Source organism: Gymnoscopelus braueri (assembly GCF_963280865.1).
Source record: "Gymnoscopelus braueri genome assembly, chromosome: 13".
Taxonomy (NCBI): Eukaryota; Metazoa; Chordata; class Actinopteri; order Myctophiformes; family Myctophidae; genus Gymnoscopelus; species Gymnoscopelus braueri.
In genome coordinates, this window is record NC_137615.1 from 20879321 (window position 1) to 20901176 (window position 21856).

Genomic DNA, 21856 nt, shown 5'->3' on the forward strand with positions numbered 1-21856 from the left:
AAAACGCTCCGTGGGGTGTACCACGCAGTCTTCAACAGACAGACAGAGTGAGAGGTGACCTGGAACGCAACCACGTCGTTAAGTGTTGCGTTGCCATGTCCGCTTATTATAAGCGACTTTGGGCTTGTTTTTCCTAAGATATAGTTACTTATTTGGGCTTGCTTCCTTATTTCTCTCGCAGAATCTGGCAACACTGGATAACTGTGTTGTGTTGTGTTTGCAGCGGGAAGGAGCAGGGTTGTAGCGGACTGACTGACTCACTGACAAGTGACAACTCTCTGCATCTCAGCTGGTTCTGTCTGTTTTGTAGCTAGTAGCTGGCTAGCTAAATAACACCCATACGAAGAGGAAGAAGGAACATGCCGCGAGAAATCATCACTCTCCAACTAGGACAATGCGGAAATCAAAGTATGTTATTATACCATGGACCTTCATGCTAGCCATGCTAGCCAACTGGCTATTGTGTGTAGAGAGAGTGGCTGTAGCTAACTGGGCTAAGGATGTGTTGTATTTGGATCAGCTGGATACAGCTCAAACTGATCATTAAAACGTTAAAAAATAAAACTGCTACTGTCATCTATTAGTAGCATTATGTGAACTGAGTGATGAATGAAGTCACGGTGTGTTTGCTGGTGTGTATGGATGTCCTACTCATTAAGGTCCCCAATGTGAAACATTGAATATTGATAGCCTTGGTTCAAGACTGTTATGGATGTATTTTATCGAGTACATCTATTTAAAATATATCTATGATAGTCTTGATTCAAGTCTAGGATATTGATGTATTAATTCAGGGGTTCATTAACCTTTTTGAAATGAAGTGCCATGTTTTTATTTTCTAGATGGTGTGCCATGTCAACATTAAGTTTCATTATTTATGACACCACATACAAATAAAATACATTCCCAGCAGATTTTGATTTGTAATAAATATAACCTTTTTTTTTCTCTTTATTTTGAAATATTTTCTTTCACATCAGGACATTGTATTGATCATTAGACTCAATGATCTTTAGGTGAGCAGCAATAATAACCCACCTATCTCCCAGACTCCCTCCCCAGTCAGAGTTCAGTTTGAATGAATGTAGAATTATGTGCAGGATGTAATTAGCATACAGATGTGATGGGACTTAATTTAATGGACTATCTAAAAAAAAAAATATATGTGTGTGTGTGTATATATATATATTCTTTTTTCTCTATATTTTTTTAAGCAAAAATTCTCTCACACTTATGCCAGTGTGGAAGTGATTACCCTCCCCTGTGCCAATGTTGGCACCCGTGCCTAAGGTTGCCTACCCCTTACTGTGTCCAACTATGTGCTTGCTAACACTTTTAGCAGTGGACAATTTACTTTGATGGAGGCAAAGCCTATGTTTCTGTAGATTCATGTTATTAACGTGACCTCCCATCTCCATGTTCCAGTTGGGTTCGAGTTCTGGAAGCAGCTGTGTGCGGAACACGGCATCAGTCCGGAGGGGATCGTGGAGGATTTTGCAACTGAAGGAAACGACAGAAAGGATGTGTTCTTCTATCAGGTAATGACTGCAGGACTTATATTGCTATAAAGCATTATAAAATTTTCAATGAAGCTGAGTAGGAAATTGATCCATCCTTTTATGCAATAATCCTACCCACATCTCCACTGCAGCGCCTTCATCTGCCACTAGATGGAGCGGTTGCAGTGTAAACTGGAGTAGGGTGAATGTTAAAAGACATAGCCACATGCAGAATTATGTAGATCATAATGTATTCTGTCATGACCGTCAAGTCCTAAGCCCTCCCTTCCCATGTGAAACGCAGGCCGACGATGAACACTACATCCCCCGTGCTGTTCTCCTGGATCTGGAGCCCAGGGTCATCCACTCAATCCTCAATTCCCCTTATGCCAATTTGTACAATCCCGAGAACATCTACCTGTCTGAACATGGCGGAGGTGCAGGGAACAACTGGGCCAGTGGATACTCGCAGGTAATAATCATACGATAACAAGTCACTGTTCTATTTTTGCTCGATTTAATTTAACAAATGTTAAATTGAATTCAAATTTAAAAAATTGCTCTACTTAATTCTTCCAGGGAGAGAAAATCCATGAAGACATCTTTGATATCATTGACCGGGAGGCAGATGGCAGCGACAGTTTGGAGGCAAGCCCTCAGTTGTTTTTTAAGCATCATTGTCACTGTACCTTTTGCATTCATGAGGGGTTACAAAAGCAGGTTTACATTAGGTGGGATTTTGGACTTGACAGATGCACAGTAGTGAAATCACTGCAGTGAAGCTGAGCATTGCTGCAATCAGCTGACCTCATTTATAATTGGTACTGCCAATACAGCAAGAGCCTCAACAAAACATTGCAAACCATGTGAAAATAGAAGCAATTTTTAAATGTGTAGCTTTTAATTATGAGGGTTCTTTATTATTTTCAGTTTTGAACTGTAGTTGGCATATGATAACCTGTGCCTGCAAAAAAAAAGGAAAGCAGAAAATTAGAGCGATGTTATGCTGGCATGCCTTCTGTTGGTGACATAGTAATTGTTGATTAAAGGAATATCTGCATCCGACATAATTCTTCACACATTGACTGCCTATCAGACATGAAAGGCCAGATGTTACAATAACATGTCATCTCCAACAACAGATAGATAGTTTTTGTACCACTTCACCAGCAGACAATAACTCTCTGTTATACTGTGAACATGGCTTGCATCACTCAACAGCAGAGTTTGTGTTTCAATTAGACACACAATGGAGAGGAAGAATGGTGTTGTTTTGGACTTGCGGATTGGGCCTTTAAGGAGCAGCTTTGGGGTGAAAAATGTGAAATGGAGTAGATTTTCTCCCTAAGACTATTGTGTGACTGATGTGTGATAGGTGTTGTTAACCTATAGATTTTTCTTTCCCCACTTGCAATAGTGGTTTGGTAGAAAATGTTTTCCTTGAGCATTGAATGACCAACTTGGTAGAAAGTCCATGTAAAACGGGTGCTCACACATGTCATCGTAAACCAGCAAAGCCCAAGCTATGCTCAGTATTATTCTGAGACTTTCCTCAACAGCCAGCCTCCCCATAAAACAACATTCAGACCTCCCCTTGGAGGTCTGAGCTCTGTTATTCATTCACATTATGACCCCACATTATTATTTAGTGTATGTGTGTGTGCTGGGTTGGATGGTAGGCTGAGTGGTAGTGTGTATGTATGTGTTGGCAGGGTGTGGCGTGTTGGATGTCGGGTGATAATAGCTGGGCTAGTGTAGAAGGCAGGTATTACAGGCCTGTCTTCGAGGAGAGGGAGCCTATTTGTGAGGTGGGGCTGCACTCCCATTTATATAACTGCCTAGGGAGGGAGGCAATTGCTCTCCCACACACATTCAGACGTTTGCATTGGGCACAGTTATAGTATAGGCAAAACACAAACGTGGCAGGTTCAGTAGCAGAGAATGTGTCTACTTGAGCTGCACATACTAAGTCACCTTTTGTCCTTGCAGGGCTTTGTCTTGTGTCACTCCATTGCTGGTGGAACGGGCTCAGGCTTGGGTTCCTACTTACTGGAGAAACTCAATGACAGGTCAGTGCACGCACGCACACATTAGATTTGACAACACAGCCCGCCTAGGTGGGGTTTCCCACCCCTCGAGTATGACATCAAAATCAAAATGGCCACCGTGTGAATATGGTCAATAACTGAAAGCGACTCTTCTACTAGTGTTGACCTTTTACACCATGTGCCCTTTCCCTGTAAGCGCTGAGATTTCCACAGTCATTGAACTAGCATGTTTTGTGAACCCTATCCCCCCCCCCTCTCTGATCTTCAGGTACCCAAAGAAACTGGTGCAGACATATTCTGTCTTCCCTAACCAGGATGAAATGAGTGACGTGGTCGTCCAGCCGTACAACTCACTGCTCACACTGAAGAGGCTCACCCAGAATGCAGATTGTGTGGTAGGCCTAATAGATTCCTCATGGATTAGATTTTTAACAACATTTCCACACAGGAGCTCATGTTTTTGTGTAGGCTGCCTCTGTAACAGGTTAATAAGGAAGCAAATTACAGTGCCAGAATTAAGTCATTACAAATCTAGCATATTAAATCTCAGTCTTAGATTGATGTTGTATTAGGCTGAGATGCATGCTCTGACAGGCTAAACAGTGAACAGTAAAATACCAGTGTTAATTTATCTCGGAAGAGTACAAAATGGAACCAAAGTCCATTTGTCCACCCTTAGGAGTTAAATGAACACTAAGAATTTTACTGCGTGTGTCCTCTCTAATACCTACTTCCGCCAGCGTCTTGCATAAGGCCCTCATATTGATTAAATTAGGCAGAAAGCTAATAGAATCTGCTCAAGACTTGGCCCCCCTGTTACAGCCAAACAGTGTGCCCCTTATGTCCAACCCCCCCCCCCCTAAACAACAGCATACTGTGTTGCTTTTCAAGAGGTTCCCTGACTACTTGATGACTCAAAGGCAGTCTTTCTACATTGCAGCAGCATATTGCCTTACTTCATGTTCATTGGAAAGAAATGAAAGCTATCTTCACTTGTTTGACGTTCACCCCGCATCTTTGTGTTTTTGTGCTTTTGTCAGGTGGTGTTGGATAATACTGCTCTAAATCGAATCGCCACAGACCGGCTGCATATCCAGAACCCTTCCTTCTCCCAGATCAATCAGCTGGTACGTGAACAATGTCACTCCGGGCCAGTTCATCAGAAGGGGTTTTAAACGGGACTAGTTTGCAGCATGCCTGTATTTGATGAAGAACAAATAGTCAGTTTAGAAGAGAAGTAAATGGAATGTCATGCTCATGGCAAAAATTAAATAAAAAAGAATTTATGAAGTAGTCCCTCACACGTCAGACTGGATCTTTCTTTAGCTTCTCTGAAATCAGCAGCTAGTGTGTGCAGTTTTCAAAGCATAGCTTGGTTGTGTCACTGGGTGTAGATTGCTTGCACCCAACGCAACATCAATTAAGTTAGAATTTTGGCTTCATCTGCAAGTTAAATTAGGAAAAAAAACAGCATTTTGGCTAGCTTCCTGTAGTTGACTTCTGTACCTAACTGAAACTTTATACCTGCAGGTTTCTACCATCATGTCTGCAAGCACAACCACCCTACGTTATCCAGGATACATGAACAACGATCTTATTGGTCTGATTGCCTCCCTTATCCCTACACCCCGCCTCCACTTCCTTATGACGGGCTACACTCCACTCACCACTGACCAATCTGTAAGTTGTTTATTTTAACCGATTCTACAAATGCCTTCTACATCAGTAGTTCTCACACTTTCAAGATTTTTCAAAGATGTTCAAAAATAGCAGATTTACAAGCATGCAGCGCGGCACAAAGTGATGCGCTGTGAGCTTCTAGATTTATTTTTTAATAGCCAACGCATTTTTTTTTAAATGGCACAGATGCTTTCCTGGTTTTAATGGGTTAATGAAACAAAATATTAAAAAAAAACGCACTGCACTACAAAAATCACTACGCTTTAATGAAATTGTGCAGTGTTGCGTGCAAGTTTTAAATATTTAGCTATACCTGCTTTCCTGCGTTGCATTTTTTATTAGCGAGTTGATTGTGTTCTTTATTTTTGCTACTTGCATCCTAATAGCCTGCTAAAGAATACAGATTATTTTAAACATTCAGATAATTTACTTTGTTTGCGGGAGCAATCAGTAGTTACAAATATTATAAGACATTTGCTTTTTGCCTTCCTCTCCCCTGTGTCTCTCAGGTGGCCAGTGTGAGAAAAACCACGGTGTTGGATGTGATGAGAAGGCTTTTGCAACCCAAGAATGTAATGGTGTCCACGGGCAGAGACAGACAGGCCAACCACTGCTACATCGCCATCCTCAACATCATCCAGGGAGAGGTGGATCCCACACAGGTATGTGGTGTGCATAAATGTAGTATGCATCCATGTTATGTCATTGATTACAGTAGGCGAAAGCCACTGCTCTTTTTGAAGATTTTAGAAGGGCTTAAGGGGTTAATATCATCTCCATTACCTTGTATCTATATCCAGTAGTGTATTGCATTGTTCATTGGACCGCATGTTTCTGCTCACTGTAGGTGCACAAAAGCCTCCAAAGGATCCGAGAACGGAAGCTGGCCAGTTTCATCCCCTGGGGTCCTGCCAGCATCCAGGTGGCTTTGTCAAAGAAGTCCCCATACCTGCCGTCTGCCCACCGAGTCAGTGGCCTCATGATGGCCAATCACACCAGCATATCATGTGTACGTGCAAACAAGACATTTGTCTCACTATACACACCCGTTCGGTTCAATTCTGTTACAATTTGTTATTTACAGGATGGATTTACGTATACCAAGTCTGGCCGTTCTGTATTAAGGCAGTGCTTGAGGGCATACATGATTGTTCACTCACGCTTCTGTTCGCTTCCCACAGCTGTTTGAGCGGACGTGCCGTCAGTATGACAAACTGCGTAAGCGTGAGGCCTTCCTGGAGCAGTTCCGTAAAGAGGATATCTTCAAGGACAACTTTGACGAGCTGGACAACTCTCGTGAAGTGGTCCAGCAACTGATTGACGAGTACCAAGCAGCCACACGACCCGACTACATCTCCTGGGGCACACAGGATCAGTGAACACACTGCTGTCTTGTACCCAAACTATAGCCTAAGAAGCAAATATGCTGGGCTATTTACCTTTGTCCCAAGTCACAATTTTCACGTTTAGAAGAAGTAAATATTATGTATATAAATGTAAACATATTTGAACCCTCCCATATTCCATTAATAAATCTGATCTAGCATGAATCCCACTGAATGTGAGGGTGTATAGGATTGTCATAACCATTAAACCAAATGATAGCAAAAAAGTTAATTTTCTGGGGCTTGGTATCCTCTCAAGAACTAAACTCCACTTAAACCCAAACCTGCACTATGTTAGCGAGTCCTGTGAGGTTTCAGTCTGTGAAACAGGGAGACATCAATGTCTACGTTTCTGTGCCTGTATACAACCCCTACTTTTGGTCATCATCAATAATGGTATATAGTTTCCCTCCTACACTCTGCCTTTCCCTCTTATTTCATTTTAACACAATGCAAAAGAGAATACGTTGCCTTGTTTTGGTCTATTTTTCTATTGAGTTCAGTAGTTCAGTTTTAGCGGTGTTCGTTTACAGTGGTATAAGCCTGCACATCCTGACAGGTAATTACATTATAACTGATGGAATGTGTGACATGACATCGCCCACGTTCCGGACATTGCTGACATGGTTCGTTGTATGTTGTCTGCTGCTGTGTTCTAGTATATTAATGCAAACACAATCAGTGCTCATGACAATATATATTGTACACATTAGCTGTTGCTGTACATGCAATTACTACAAGATTGTAATAATTTCATGTTGGATTGTCAAACTGCAATAGCATTCAAATTGCATTTGTGTGACCTATGTTCAAAGAAGGAATTTGCACAGACAGGGATGTACAAAAATGAAACTAGTTGGAAGACTTCAACCTTGTGCCTGTATGTATACCTTCAAGAGTCAAAAGTTCTCTTCAGTTATCCAAATGTATATAGCATTACATTTCTTTGTTGGACCTGTTTGAAATAATAAAATAAAGATGTTTTCTATGAATCTGTCTTTAGTGTTATATTGTATGTGGTTATATTAATGAGGTGGATCGTATGTTTATCAGAATAATGACTGTTTTGTTTCCTTTATAGTAGTTCAACACAATATTGTAAAGTTATACAACACCTGGATCTGCAGTGGCCTTGCAGCTGTTCATCTAACTAGTTTAGGCTCAATTACCACAGGGGAATGCTGAGGCAATTAGCAACTCTTGCTCAAGCTATTCTTTTTAACCAGAAAAGCCATTCAGATACATAGGCAGCTATGCTGTATGGGCCAAATTTCACCCTGAAAAACAGTGGGTGGCTCTAAAAAGCCATTTGGGCGTGTGAGTGTGGATGGCAGTGGTGGAATTCTTGTTTACTTCAGTAAAAGTAATACTCTGTTAAAAGTCCGGAATTCAAAATTTACCAGAGTAAAAGTACAAAAGTATTGGTATCAAAGTGTACTTAAATTACCTAAAGTAGAAAGGACTCATAATGCAGAATGTCCCATTTCACAAGTTTTCAAATGTATAAACATCTTTTGAAAATAGCAGATCTACAAGCTCACAATGTGTCCCAGCGCAACGCATTGTGATCTTGTAGATCGGCTACTTTCAAATGTCCAAAATGCATATAGGGTTAAAGTGATTAATGTATGTTTTGCAATTATAATTAAAATCTACAAAGTATCTAGTAACTAAAGTTTTCAAATAATTGTAGTGGAGTAAAAGTACAATATTTGCCTCTGATATGTAATGGAGTAAGTAAAAGTACTGAAAACTAGAAATACTCCAGTAAAGTAAAAAAAATACCTCAAAATTATATTTAAGTACAGTGCTTGAGTAAATGTACTCAAGCACTGTATATACTCTGGTCAAATATTACTCCAGTACAAGTCAAAGTAGCTCAGTAAAAATTTTACTCAAGTTCAAGTACAAAAGTAATTGCTTTTAAATAAGTATTCAAAATACGTGCTTTTAAAAATACTTTAAAGTAAAAAGTACAAGTATGCATTGCTGTAATGTTTTCACAATGAATTTATAGAACCTTGTAACTCTCTGAAACCACATACACTGCATGCACTGACGTGCTTTCTTGTAGAACCACTACGCTATAGAGCCTACAGAAACACCTATAAATACATAGAAATGCAATAAAATCAGCAAAACGGAAAACAGTAAAATGTTGGTAAACATAGTAAACATTTGAAGATATATGAACCCTTTCTCATCCCCAAAATCTCAAACACTGAGTGACTTGAGATCTGGCCATCTGTGTTCTGGTTTGTCTGTTTTGCCAGACTCATTGAGCTGGTCAGACTTCGCGTGTCCTGAGTTCGCAGGGGCTTTTGAAGATGACATGCTTACATCCAGTGCTCCATAGCAGTCCCACATAGCACTGGCGACGTCAGAGACAATCGTGGACACAGACTCGACGGTCCTGAATGAATCATCGGTGGCTAGGTATCTGCAACATAGGAAACATCTAGTTTGACTTATATTGAAAATGTTGTAGGTGTTATGGTCTACATAAAATATGTTATTAGTAGTAATATTGTATTTATATGTCGTACAGGTGTTCCTAAAGTGCTTATTGTTAAATACTATTACTACTGTATATTTTGATGGAAAAAAGAGCTACTTTACCCTTGATTAGCAGATCAAGAGCTTAAATTTAAGCATTACTCAAAAATGCATTTCTCATAAAATATACCAACAGTAAAGATGATAGTTTCTTCTAAACTGTTTACACTGTTTTTAACTTCATGGGTGTAGCAACCTTGATGATGATGATCAAATACAACAGTCATCTATTATTAGGCTATCTAGGTTTATTTGGGGTTCATACCACTGTAATAAACCAGATTGATTCAGTCAACGTGTGCCCTGCTAAATATGGTGAATATTTATTGATTTTGACACATCAATAATGAACCTGCCACTCACCAACCGGAGACAGATGGACAAGCGTTCCTCAGCTGGGATGGAACGCCAATAGTTTGTGTCCATCCAAGCAATCCTGGCACCGATCCTAGCTCATCAAACTGGGCAGTGGTCAGTCTCAGTTACCACTGAAAGCAGCAGTCACCCAGGTGCAACTCTTGGATAAGGCAGTGATATTGCACACATTCTCATCCAAACTCATTAAATATTGACGAGATATTCACCAAGATGAGACCGCATCAGGATGGTGTTATGGACCTAAACACAACAGCGTTTGATTTTCCCATGAGTCTGAGACGTGCAGTCTGGGTGAATATACCCTGTTGGTGTCATTTTGTCCCCGTTGGTGTCATATTGACTAAACTCACGCAATTGAGGCGAGTACAAAATTATTTTCATCTCCAGTGTGAACAGTTAAGCCAGATTTACACGTCGTCGTACGACAGCATTGTGCACCGAAAATAGCAACTCTACAAGCTCACAACGGGTCGCTGATGTGAGGCCTTGTGTACTTGTAGATCTGCTATTTACGGTGCATGACACCATCGTACAACGACTCATCTTATGCAAAACCCTTTTTTTGTGAGAAGGACTGAATCTGAACTAGAAAAAGTGCTCCTCGGAGCACAGGTCTCCGCCAGGTTAGGTAGGTTATTATGGCCTCCTGGTGGCGCTATAATAGGCCAATGTGAAAAAGGGTGCCATTTCTTCTTGGGCCTTTCACGGCAATCGGACCTTGCATTCATGATTTGAGGCATTTTGTTCCAAAAATGTGTTTTGCTAAATTAGACCTGCTGGTGGCGCTATAACAGGCCAATGTGAAAAGGGTGGCATTTCTTCCTCGGCCTAGTGGGAATTTGCGTGTGAAATTGCACGGAAAGCGCAAGCTGCGTTCATGATTTGAGGCATTTTGTTCAAAACGGACCAATCCTGCAAATTTTGGAAGCCAACCTTAGCCAATGAGGATGGAATATGGACAATCGGACAGATCCGTGTTGATCACATGACTATAGAGATACTGTGTACCGATTTGCATGACGTTTGGATAAAATCTGTAGGAGTAAAAGGGTTTTGCACAAATCGGCCTCCTGGTGGCGCTATAACAGGCCCATGTGAAAAATGGGGTAGAGGTTCTGAATTGGCATCCAGGGAGTGTGTGTGCACAGTTTCACAGCGACCGGGCCAACGGTGCCTGAGATTAGCTGTTCACAGACAGATGGACGGACGGACACACAAACGGACGGACAGGGGGTAAAACATACTCTCTCGCCATGCCTTTCGGCCTGGCGGAGACAATAATAGTAGCAAGGAAAAATATGGTACAATGGTGCTGACTTTAATACAGTATTTATAGTTTTTATTGCACTTCCAAGTTAGTCAAAATAAAAATAGTGCAATTAACTATACACACGTTACGTAAAAAGGTACCATGCAACGTACAAACAAGCTTAATACAAAGCAACGACATCGGCAGTTTGATTTCAATTTTTCTTAAGCCTAGTTTACACTTCATTGTATGAACTCGATTATGAAAAATGAAAAAACAACCGACTTTTGGCGAGTGCCATGGTCATACAACATTGTGTAAATTCGGCTTCACATGTAGCTCAGAGCTGCCTGCAGCTGCAGTAGAAAAAGCAAGGGCCTGCGTGTAGGCAGGAGACAGGGCTGGCTGTGCAACGACTTGTCAAGACCTTCAATGGTGAGAAGACCACAGTCTGGTTCAGGGGAAGTAAACTCACTGTATTACAAAATTATCCTTAGAAAGTCTTGAAAATTCTAACAATCACCTACTACAATAACAGACTGGGCTGTCTTTATATTTGGCAGTAAGTCTTACTCGAGTCTATGAAAAAGAAAAAGTGATGACAGATTCCATTTGTAAATGGCTATTCGGGGCTCTTAGCTGCTTTGGGGATTTCTTGTTAATAAAAGCTTATACAAAATATCTTTGGTCCATACTCAAACCAATGACATGGCAAAACTTTGGCTTCATGAATAAATGCTAAGTCATACACCCAAAAAGTTTAAAAACACATTTAGGCACTCTGCCATTTCCTAGCAGACGGGGGGGCTACACAGGATTCACATCTCTAAAAGGCAAAAAATTATAATTGTGTGATCAAACAAAGCAAACCCAAAATAAAATGCACCTAGGTCCGCATTTAGGACATAAAAAAGGAAAAATTTACAATATGTCACAAAGTGTTACATAAATAAACACTACCGGAACATCAATGGGCCTATTAGAATATTGTGTGTAAATGGCATGGAGAGATCTATATGGTAATTTAAAATGTTTAATTAACTAATACTTCATCGTACGATGGTTTCTCTCTCTAAGTTGTCATCAGGCGAGCACCCATCCAGAGACTTCTGTAGGGCAGGCTTCAGGGTCGCTCGCCTAAAACAGCCAATCTACAAGCTACTGTAGATCGGGTATTTTCGGCAGTTAACACCATCGTACAACAAAGTATAAATCAGGCTTTATGCTGCTTACAAACAGCTCAATTTTACTCCAAAATACGTAACTTATGGGAACAAGAAGCGAATGGGGAAAGCACCTGTCATTTTCAATTGAAAGATCACCACACTAGCTGATAAATGCACACAGACATATGAACGCTCCAAGCAAATCAAGTGTTAGCCAAAGTAGAGACAGTTTTATGTTGAGGATTACAGCTCAGACAGACAAGCAGCACAATGAGGGACCAATCGGAGCGTTTTGGTGGAAACAACGCAGACAGAGCCCCATAAGCCTTTGGTTTCTGTGAAACAGAATTATCCCAGATCCTGAATGTCCCATCCAAGAAACGTTTTCCCATCCTTTATCTCACTCACACACACACACACACACACACACACACACGCGCACATGCGTGCACGTACACATGCACACACACAAATGATAATCCCAGAGGGAAGAGTCCATATGACCGACCGTGGCAGCCAAAGTGACTTAGCTAACAGAACTCAACATCTGTTTCCAGTTCAAGTTCACATGGCTCTGCTGCATCAACAGTTCCAGGTAATAGAAGCCTGGCTGAGGGTCTTATGAAAACGGACCGCTTTCTGACAAACGTGTCAGCGTGAGGGCGTGCGAGTGTGGGAGTGAGCGAGTGGGTGAGTCAGTCAGTGAGTGAGCGTGTCAGAGAGGAAAGAGTCATGGACGGGGGGTGCGTGACACCAGAGCGTTTCTCACCGCTCTTCCAGCAGCGCATGAAGGACCGCCTTCTAGGGGGAAAAAAAACCCAGAGCAAACATGGCACCCTTTGAGAAACAGAGAGAGACATGGGAAGAAGTAGTGTTCACTCTGAGCTATACCTTCACACGGCAAATGCTCTCTCTCTCTCTCTCCTACCCCAATGGATCATGGTCCGTGCCAATGTCTCACATTGTTCCCGGGGTTGCTGTTGGTTTGGGGTGAGGAGGTGGTGAGGCTGCCACACATGGCAGCGGAGGCTTGCGTGACAGGACGGGGGCGGTGGGGTGTGTGTGACACCTCATCAGCAGCCACATTGGTTTCTGTGGGTTTCTGGCCTCACTCGCTTTGCAAAACAAGACCCCTCTCTCTCCCCCAACGCCCCACCCCACAACCCCTCGTTCTCCCTCCTCACCCCGGCTCCTTCAGTCGGAAAGCTCGCCAAGGTTTATTTTCACGGGCGGGGGGGGTGGGGGGGGGTGCGCGGGGGGAGTGAAAACAGCCCTCTCTTTGTTTTGGCTGCTGTGCCGTTTCCCCCAGCGGAGGAGGAGGTGCAGGGGTCCTGAGGGGCCGGCCTCTGTGGGGGCTTGTGTGGAGGGATATAGGAAGGACTGTTGGTGAGGCGGGCGGGGCAGAGGGGTATGGTGGTGGTGGCGAACGCTTCTCACACTTGGTGCGAGGGGAGCTCCAGCAGGGTGGGCGTCGGCCCCAGGTGGTGGAAGCCCACCTCTGTGCTCTCCGTGATGGAGAGGCTCACATCCTCCCCTTTACCTCGCTGCCGACGGATGGCGCTGAAATAAGCATTCATCTGCTGCATGATCTCAGTCAACTGTGTGTGAGAGAGAGAGAGAAAGTCAGATGGTTAGCCATCTCAGTGTCTGGCTTGTGATGTCATCCAGCTGCTGGAAAAGACAGAGAGCTCTAGAGATAGTCATGTGATGATGTGTCATGGCACGTTTCTGAAGGACGCACACACGCACACGCACACACACACACACACACACACACACACACACACACACCATCAACTAAAAACATAGCATAGCGTGAGTGCATGTCTACATTAGCGTGGTTACTATGCTATTGTGCTTGTTTTGTAAATCAAGGAGGGTCCATTGCAAACCATTTAATGTGTTTATCCGTCATGGCTGCTGCACGACAGCACACCACCACGCTATCCCTGCACTAGCCTGTGGAGTCTCTGCCCACGTGTTCACACCACCAGACCCCGAGAGAACAACACAGTCTGTAAAGGTTATCACTGCACGAATCCCACTAACGCTCACCTAAACATGAGTGAGTAGAAGCTCGTTAAAATAGAGCAGAATGTTCTGCACACAAAATAGATCCCATTAAGAGGACTTTTGTTAATGCAGTGACATTTTGAGCAACACAGGCTCTTCCTCTGACTACTTCAATTGTTTTTTAGTTTTTTTTTAATAAAGCATGACAGTGGGATGTGCATATCTTTTTTTAAATATTTTCTTTTGTGAGTATATTGTAGTTAAAACCTCACCCCAAGCTTCAACCCTCAGCTACTCTTCATTTGTAACATTATATCTACAGCTAACCTTCCCTTCACCCCCCTCCCCGGCCGAGCTATGCGAGTCCATAAGTTCATTAACCACTTTCAATCTTAAGAGTCCCTAGATGTCATTGTCCAGAATTTTCAAGAATAGAAAAGATAGATATGCTCTCCATGTGTCACGATGCAATGCGTTGTAGATTGCCTATTTTCACTAGTGGTCAAAGCTGGGTGCCTTTCTGCGTTGCCCCTCAATTGGCCTGTCCGTCTGCACCCATAAATAAATAAAAGCTACTTTTGTGCCAGCCAGAGATCACAGAGGGATTTTTGTTCCACGTGGGACGATGCAAGCAAATCTGCCCAGTGAAAGGGATGATTTGTTCTCCTCTGAAAAAAAGTCTGTTTGGAAGAATATCCGGGTTTCTGAGAAATGTTTTGGCTGATATTCTAATCCTACCACTGCAATAAAACTCACCCCCAGTTGCCATTTAATGCCAGGAAGTGAGATGCTTGGTGGTTAAGGTCGGTTAGGAGAGCAGCACAGGTTGTGTGCTCTCTTTTTTAGACCAAATTAATGAGTGTTTTTAAAGTGGGTCACAGAGCTGGGGGTGAAATATCACCAGCAGACAGCGTGCCTCTTTCAGTGACTGTGCAGAAGTCAGTGTGGTGATAAGGCCTCCAGGCCACGCAGCTCACTACACTACACTCAATGCAGAGTGACCTCACCTTATAGTGCAATGACTCTCAACCTTCTTTAAAGGACCCCCCAGTTTGGTATGCATTAGGTCACGGACCCCCATAACTCTGAGAGAGTACAAATGGACCGTTACGGGTCCACTTGGTTCCATTTGTACACTCTCTGGGTTACAGACCATTTGGTTCTTAAATATCAATCATTTTGCTGGAACCCTGCAGTCACCTCTGGTTCGTCCTTGAGCCTCTATTATACTCTAATCTCACTTGTATCGTCAAAGTTGCATAACTTAAAGCAAATAATTTCAGTACCTTGAGTTGGACAGCTAACTGGGCGTGCTATAAGCTCAAATTATTTGTTGATCACCTTTATCTGTTGCTTCTGTGCTCTGTGATCATGGAACAGGATGTAATGTAGCGATTCCATTCATATGGTGAAACAGGTGACAATTACTTAGTTGACCGGTGTCTACATCAAATCTATTCACTGAAAATAGCTGATCTATAAGCTCAAGCTTGTAGATGTTCTGTTTGTGCCGAATGTTCGCCTATTGCCCAGAAAAGGGAAGTTATGGTGTGGTTAAACCACTATGTACCTTGGTAGTTTCAAACAGCAGATCGCGATCTCCGGCTGTGATCTTGAAGGTGTTGCTGTCAGAGACACCGTAAGAGCAGATCTGGCCGTAAGGGAAAGACTCGAGGGCCTCGGCCTCTCCCTGCCGGTACAGAGACACAGACGTAGCAGCTACCCCCAGCCACAGCTTCTGGGAAAAACTCCCCGTCGAACTCTGGAGGGTCGGGAGAACAGAAGCATTCGTTTGTCAATCTCAAATTGTCCGAATGCAGAATAAATTAAATACGGTATACACTGGGGTTACAAACCGTACCAACATTTCTTGCTCTATATCTTTCAGTTCCTTACATAAGGCTGATTTTGTACTGGACATTGACCTTGATGGTGCCTTTGACCATTGTCAAAGTCACAAAAATAATATAAAATAGTGTTTAATAGTGTTTAGAGAATTGTTATTGGTTATTGCGCAAAAATATACCAGTTGAAGATGGTAACAAAAATAAATTGTTTCATCGATTAAATTACACAATATGACTTTATCCCTGATGTCTGTATTTGGGACATATTATTACAGGTGAAAATCTACAAGCTCACAATGCATCGCGATGTGAGCTTGTAGATCTGCTATTATTGAAGAAAGTGTGCCAATTCTTTTAAATACTTGGAAATAGTAGCCTGGCTCCACCCCCTGAATCCTTTGCCTAGCATTCAGGGTCTGGTGACGCTTTCGAAGGCGGGTGTTTCTCGGTTGAAAATCTGTACGACGAATCGGGATCGGGACAATCCAGTATGAACCAATCGCGTTGGTTCATAGTGGAGTCCCACTTTGGCCACGCCCCCATCTCAGAACTCCGCTGCATTGAGAGGGCTTTCAGACTGAATAATGGAGTGAAACGAAATGAAAATTCAGGCTGAGTGTCAGGCTATGGAAATAGGGCTCAAGTGGTTAATACTCACAATGTAGAAGTCCACCTCGTAGAGCGTGCACCCGAACCCCGACCACTGCCGTGCGATGGTGAGGTAGGCCGCCATGCTGTCCCTACGGCTGTAGCCGCCCAGGCCTTTCCATCGCTCCACGATGGCACTCAAAATGGCCGCCCCCTCCTCCTTCAGCCGGCTGCGCAGCCGCAAGTCCTGCTCCACCTTCTGCTTGTGAGCCGCCGTGGCCGTGTGGCTCCACAGCGTCCCCGCCAGCAGGCCGGTGGGGAAGCGCTGCGTCGCCGGGCAGCCGTTCGCCGCCACTTGGCACGGGGGCAGGGCCTGAGGCGCGGAGAGGGACATGAGGACCCGGGCTTCCACCATGTCGCTGGGGAAGAGCTCGTCCAGCGGCGGGCAGGGGGAGTGGGTGCCGAAGTCCCCGATCACAGACTGCAGCCTCAGGGCAGCCAAGGCCTGGAGGTCCTCTTCACAGGCGGGCAGCTGGCCACGCACCACCATCTCATGACACTGTAGCACACACACACATTTGTATTACTATACACTTGTGAGGACATCAATATTTTAGGACAGCAATTTTATGAATGCAATTGTACATTTTGGGGGCGTTTTTAACCCTGACCCTGACGTTGAAAATAGCCAGATTCGATAGATTCGACTACTTTCGGTGCATGATACCGGCGTGCAACCATTAGTATAAATCAGGTATAACTCAAACCCCAACCTGTAAACCTAACCTCTACATGCCTAATCCTAACCTGAATCTTTTGAATATCTGAATCTTTTTTAACCATAAAACACATTTCTTTGTTCTGAGGACCAGGAGAAACTTGACCTCACAATGTCTATTTCTCAGTTATACTATACTTTTATACCCTCGTGAGTATAGTAATAGAAGTACACACACACACACACACACAAACACACAAGACGAGGCGAGAAGGACAGAAAAGACAGGGAAGTAGAGAGAGAGAGAGAGAGAAGAGAATGAAATAAAGCACAGTCTGTCAGTAATAGCCTCCATACATCCTCCCCCGCCCTGTTTAACACCGTCCCATAACTCTTTTATGGGAGTCCTCAGTTAAAAAAAAGAAGAAAAAAAAGGTCTAATGAACCCATTGCTGGCGGCCTCTTGTACCTCTGCACTGCAACAACCAGTGCTCTTAGTCACGCTTTTAAAGCATTGTGTTTTATTACAATTATGGCCCATAAGACTTTAATCATTGTTAAGTGTGGAAAAAACACAAAAAAAAAAAACACGCAACGCAATGAAATACGAGGACTGAGTCATTGGCGGCATTGGCCGTTAAATTAAAACGTATTATCGGCACTGGAGCAGCCGCTTGTGCTGCGAGACCTCCGTCTCTCCATCCGCAGAGACAGAGGAGCCGTGTTCTGCCTCATTACCTGTTCAAAGAGGAAGAAGTACTCGATGCTGTCCACAGATATGCCGTCAGCGTCCAGCAGACAGTAGAGCTTGAAGCAGAGTTTCCACTGGGAGCTGGGCTCTGACTCTTTGTTGGAGGAACTGGAAGTCAGAATGAGACACACAAAGGGTTAGATACCAGTATCTAACCACTAAGGGTTAGATATTCAGTGGTTCTAAAAACGTTTGCATTTCAAGCCCCCCCCCCCAATAACTCAGAGTGTACAAATGGAACCAAATCGACCCGTAAGGGTCCATTTGGCTCCATTTGTACACTCTCAAGAGTTACAGACTTTTAAGGGTCCCCCTCAAGGAACCCCCACTTAGAGAACCACTGAGATACTGTACTAATGTCAAATATACACAGTAAAAGCTTAATTTATACTACAGTCGGTTGTACGAAGGAGTATAAATAACCTCCTGACAGTACGTCATCGCTATGTGTTACATGGCCGATGAGTAACGAGGCAGCTTGCTGAGTTTCATGTTTGCCCTGTCACTCAGCGCTGTGAGGACGCAGACACACACACCTCTTAGAAAAACACTGATCTCTTTCATTCCAGCTAGAGGCCCTTATCGCCTTTGCCTTTCACAATCAAATGACATCAGCGTCACCTTGACTATGCGGCAGCGACGTGCGACTGCTGCTGATAGACAACGGTGACACAAGTCCAGTTTCCCAGCAGGGTGCCAATGTTTGACTAACGGAAGAAAAGAAAAAAAGACCTAACCTATCCTGGCTAACCTGGCATGGGAGTTTGAACTTTGGGAGGAAGATAAAAACACAATCAACCACTCTGGTGACATTCTTCCCACTAACGACAGATAGTTGGGATTCCTAGCACTGTCGAAGACGTAGACGTTTTTCTGCATCTGGGCAGCTACACTGCGTGTTCGTCATGGTTTTACCTGTACTATTTTACTTCTTTATTTTAATTTTTATGTATCTGCATAGTGTTTTTTTTTATACCTATTCTATTGTCCTTTTTTTCTTCTCGTTATTGTTATTACATCCAGTATCTTGATGTTATATTGCATTGGTTTTGTTAGCAGTCTTTGCGGAACATGCCAACATTATGCTGCTTGTACCCGTATGACTGACAAATAAAACCCTCTTGGATCCTTGCCGTGTTATATTTTATAGGGTCGGAGAGTGACATTTACTTTTCAAACCTGGTCAGGATGTCCGCCACGAGGGCGCCGCCCGCCACCGGATGCTCCCACAGTGCATTCTGTTCATACAAAGCAAACGTGTTCTTGCTCTCCTGCAGACCCAGCTTCTCCTGCATCCTCCGAACCACCTGGTAGGAGGAAGACAGGGTTAGGGAGACAAAAAGAGAGGTGGTTATAAAATGGATGGTTGGGGCTGTCTGTGAGACGCCATCTTACTCTCATCTGCCAGGTAGTAAGTATGACGTAATACCTTGAGCTCTGAAAACACTTTCAACCCGGCGTCCATATTTTGGGCTTGTTTTCTAAAAGTTTTCTAAAATAAATAAGTGTTTATCTGAAGGTACTAGTGTCAGAAGGTTTTGTCCTAACCTCATTGGCAGTAGTGTGGGAGCTAATGTAGAGTTGGCAGGAGCCGGGCCCTGGATAGTGCACAGTGCACAGCATCTCCTGTCTGCCCATCAGCATGTGGATCTCGTCCCAGGACGGCACGCATTCCCGACACTTGGTCTTCTCCAGGGCCTCGCCGATGAATGACGCATAGTTATCCATCTCAGACTCAGGGCTCTGGCACTGGACCCTGCAAGGAACACGACACACTGCAGTGAGAACTGAGTACCGAGCTCTAGACGTAGAGAGAGAGAAAGTGTGTGCGTGTGCCCTGTGCATGTGTGGTTGTGCATGTGCATGCGTCTAACGCATCTGCACACACGTGTGTGCTGTGCATCCTTGCTTAAGGCCAACACACCTGCGCCAGCCAAGATGAAAATGTGCCATACTTAAAAAAGCAAAACCCGTTTGCGTCGCCGATGCCCGTACTGATCAAAAGTCTGTAAAATGTTATGCTGTGATTATAGGCTTTGCGTCATCCTTTTGATCGGACAGAGTTCTTTATTTGCTTTGGGCTGGCGATGTGAGCAAGTCAATGAGGCGAGGAATGACAAATGTTCTCACTTTAGCTCTTAGGGGACTTAAAAAAGGGCTCAGCGTCTCTCAATCCTTCAAAGAAAAAGTAGAAAGCCAAAAGAAAACATGTTTGATTTTGGACAGCGCACGAAACAGGAAAAGGTGTTTCCGCTCACGTGAACCAGAGTGACCCGTTACTTCCTCCCAGTGGAATGGACAAAAAGGAGGGTGTGCATATGCATGTGTGTATGTGTGTGTGTGCACGTCTCACAAAAAGAGTGCATAATACAATCTGAATGGGGCCCGAAGTCTCTGACACCTTGCAGAGTGTGCGAGGTGTGAAACCCAACCTGACGGAGCTACGAGTTAAACCCAGTATAAACATGGAGGGGGGAAAAATAGGAAGGAAACAATTATACTGCACTGTTGTTCCCAAAATAAACAGAGCAGTGAACACAGAGAGAGAGAGACTGTCATTCCCTCGTCTGTCAGAGAGAGAGAGAGAGAGAGAGAGAGAGAGAGAGAGAGAGAGAGAGAGAGAGAGAGAGAGAGAGAGAGAGAGAGAGAGAGAGAGAGAGAGAGAGAGAGAGAGAGAGAGAGAAGAGAGAGAAAGAGAGAGAGAGACTGTCATTCCCTCCTTTGTCGGACTAGAGAGAGAGAGCCTGTCATTCCCTCCTCTGTCGGACTAGAGAGAGAAAGAAAGAGAGAGAGAGAGAGAGAGAGCCTGTCATTCCCTCCTCTGTCTGACTCTTATGTATGACTGGCCACAGGGTGGCTTTTGTCCTGACGAAACATAATTAGGAATGTTCCACTGAGACTTTGTGAAAGCCCCCACCCTCCCACTCTCTTCACTTCATCCAACTCCACTCTCGCCCCCAAACACACCCCCTCCCCATCTTTTTTTCCTCCATATTCTCCCTTCACTCTTCCTTCCCCATGCTCCCTCTGCATTGCTGGCCATGCCTCTCTCTCTGCCTCTCTCTGACTGTGGACATTCCCTGGGGGTTTCTCAGGGCACTGAGGGGGTGGTGTGGGGCAGGCTGGAGGGGTGGGTTTCTGGGCATCGTGCCCAGCTCCTACCCTGAACTGTGCCCCGCTCCAACACTAAACCACAGAGAGAGAGAGAGACAGAGAGGGCAAAAGAGTGTCGGGGGGGGGAAGAGATGTCAAATGCACAGGCAGCAGGTTCCAAGGAGTGCATGCTATATTACAACATGTTCCATTAGTTCATGGGCGATCCGGAGTACAGACACGTATAGATTAGCCTCGATCTCCAGGCTTTTATTGCTTAGTTTTGCTAAAAAATAAAAGCCTGGCCCAACTATAGCCTGTACTGGGTATGAGGAAGTGTTTCATTTCCCAACCAACCAGAGTGCAGTGGGCGTCGCTCGTAATGTTGTGTTAACGGGGCGGGGGTTGACGGACAGATCGGTGAACCAATGGGATCAGGCGCCGTCTCTCGCCGGCTTTATACACACGCCCCTTTATACACGAAATCAGGAGGGTTGCAGCAGGCTACGTATAGATAGAAACCTATAGTGGGTGTTTTATGACATTGTGCTGGAGAGAGGCTCCCGGCCCGGGAGGAAGATTAGCACTGCTAATATAACTCAGATTAACATGCCGGACACGAGGAAGGCTAATTCGGAGCTGCAAATCCAGTGCTATAACACTGGATCTGTCTGGGGCAGTGCGCTCTGACAAAGCGAGGGAATATCACGCTACTATATCTAAACTGGTGGGTAGGAGGGACGGCGCCAGCGTTCCGCCCCGTGTCTGGACACTTGTCAGCGCTACTACTATAGACTATTGCTGTACATCTGTGGGTCGCTCACAGCCTTTCACCTCATCAGCCCCCACCCCCCACATATCTCAAAATATTTTGTTCCAGGGCCC

The 21856-nt window shown here is 44.1% G+C and overlaps 3 protein-coding genes across 4 annotated transcripts in view; 2 read left to right on the forward strand and 1 right to left on the reverse strand.

Annotated features, from left to right (window-relative positions):
• The window catches only part of mlx (MAX dimerization protein MLX), a 63383-nt gene that overhangs the window by 21005 nt on the left and 20522 nt on the right, over positions 1-21856 (forward strand). The gene's annotated exons all lie outside the window — the stretch shown is intronic.
• tubg1 (tubulin, gamma 1) lies at positions 219-7604 on the forward strand. The gene is made up of 11 exons (XM_080446251.1): positions 219-408; positions 1426-1538; positions 1804-1971; positions 2079-2147; positions 3489-3568; positions 3816-3942; positions 4588-4674; positions 5078-5227; positions 5737-5889; positions 6075-6236; positions 6409-7604. The coding sequence occupies exons 1-11, from the start codon at positions 360-362 to the stop codon at positions 6604-6606; spliced, it is 1356 nt and encodes a 451-aa protein (XP_080302377.1). The 5' UTR covers positions 219-359; the 3' UTR covers positions 6607-7604.
• plekhh3 (pleckstrin homology, MyTH4 and FERM domain containing H3) overlaps positions 10859-21856 on the reverse strand; it is a 41256-nt gene continuing 30258 nt past the window's right edge. Inside the window, exons 8-13 of one of the 2 annotated variants that reach the window (XM_080446029.1) lie at positions 19427-19634; positions 19058-19185; positions 17866-17986; positions 16480-16968; positions 15545-15736; positions 10859-13559 (exon numbers count right to left, since the gene is read on the reverse strand). In XM_080446029.1, coding sequence (XP_080302155.1) covers positions 13395-13559; positions 15545-15736; positions 16480-16968; positions 17866-17986; positions 19058-19185; positions 19427-19634 — 1303 coding nt within the window. In that variant the 3' untranslated portion in view covers positions 10859-13394. Of the gene's footprint in view, positions 13560-15544; positions 15737-16479; positions 16969-17865; positions 17987-19048; positions 19186-19426; positions 19635-21856 lie in introns of both variants that reach the window. The other variant, XM_080446028.1, reaches the window with a different exon arrangement.

Coding starts and splice junctions, on each gene's coding strand:
- tubg1 (XM_080446251.1), top strand. CDS start 360: ATGCCGCGAGAAATCATCACTCTCCAACTAGGACAATGCGGAAATCAA. Junction 1,539..1,803: donor AGGATGTGTTCTTCTATCAG/GTAATGACTGCA, acceptor TGTGAAACGCAG/GCCGACGATGAACACTACAT. Junction 1,972..2,078: donor GGGCCAGTGGATACTCGCAG/GTAATAATCATA, acceptor TAATTCTTCCAG/GGAGAGAAAATCCATGAAGA.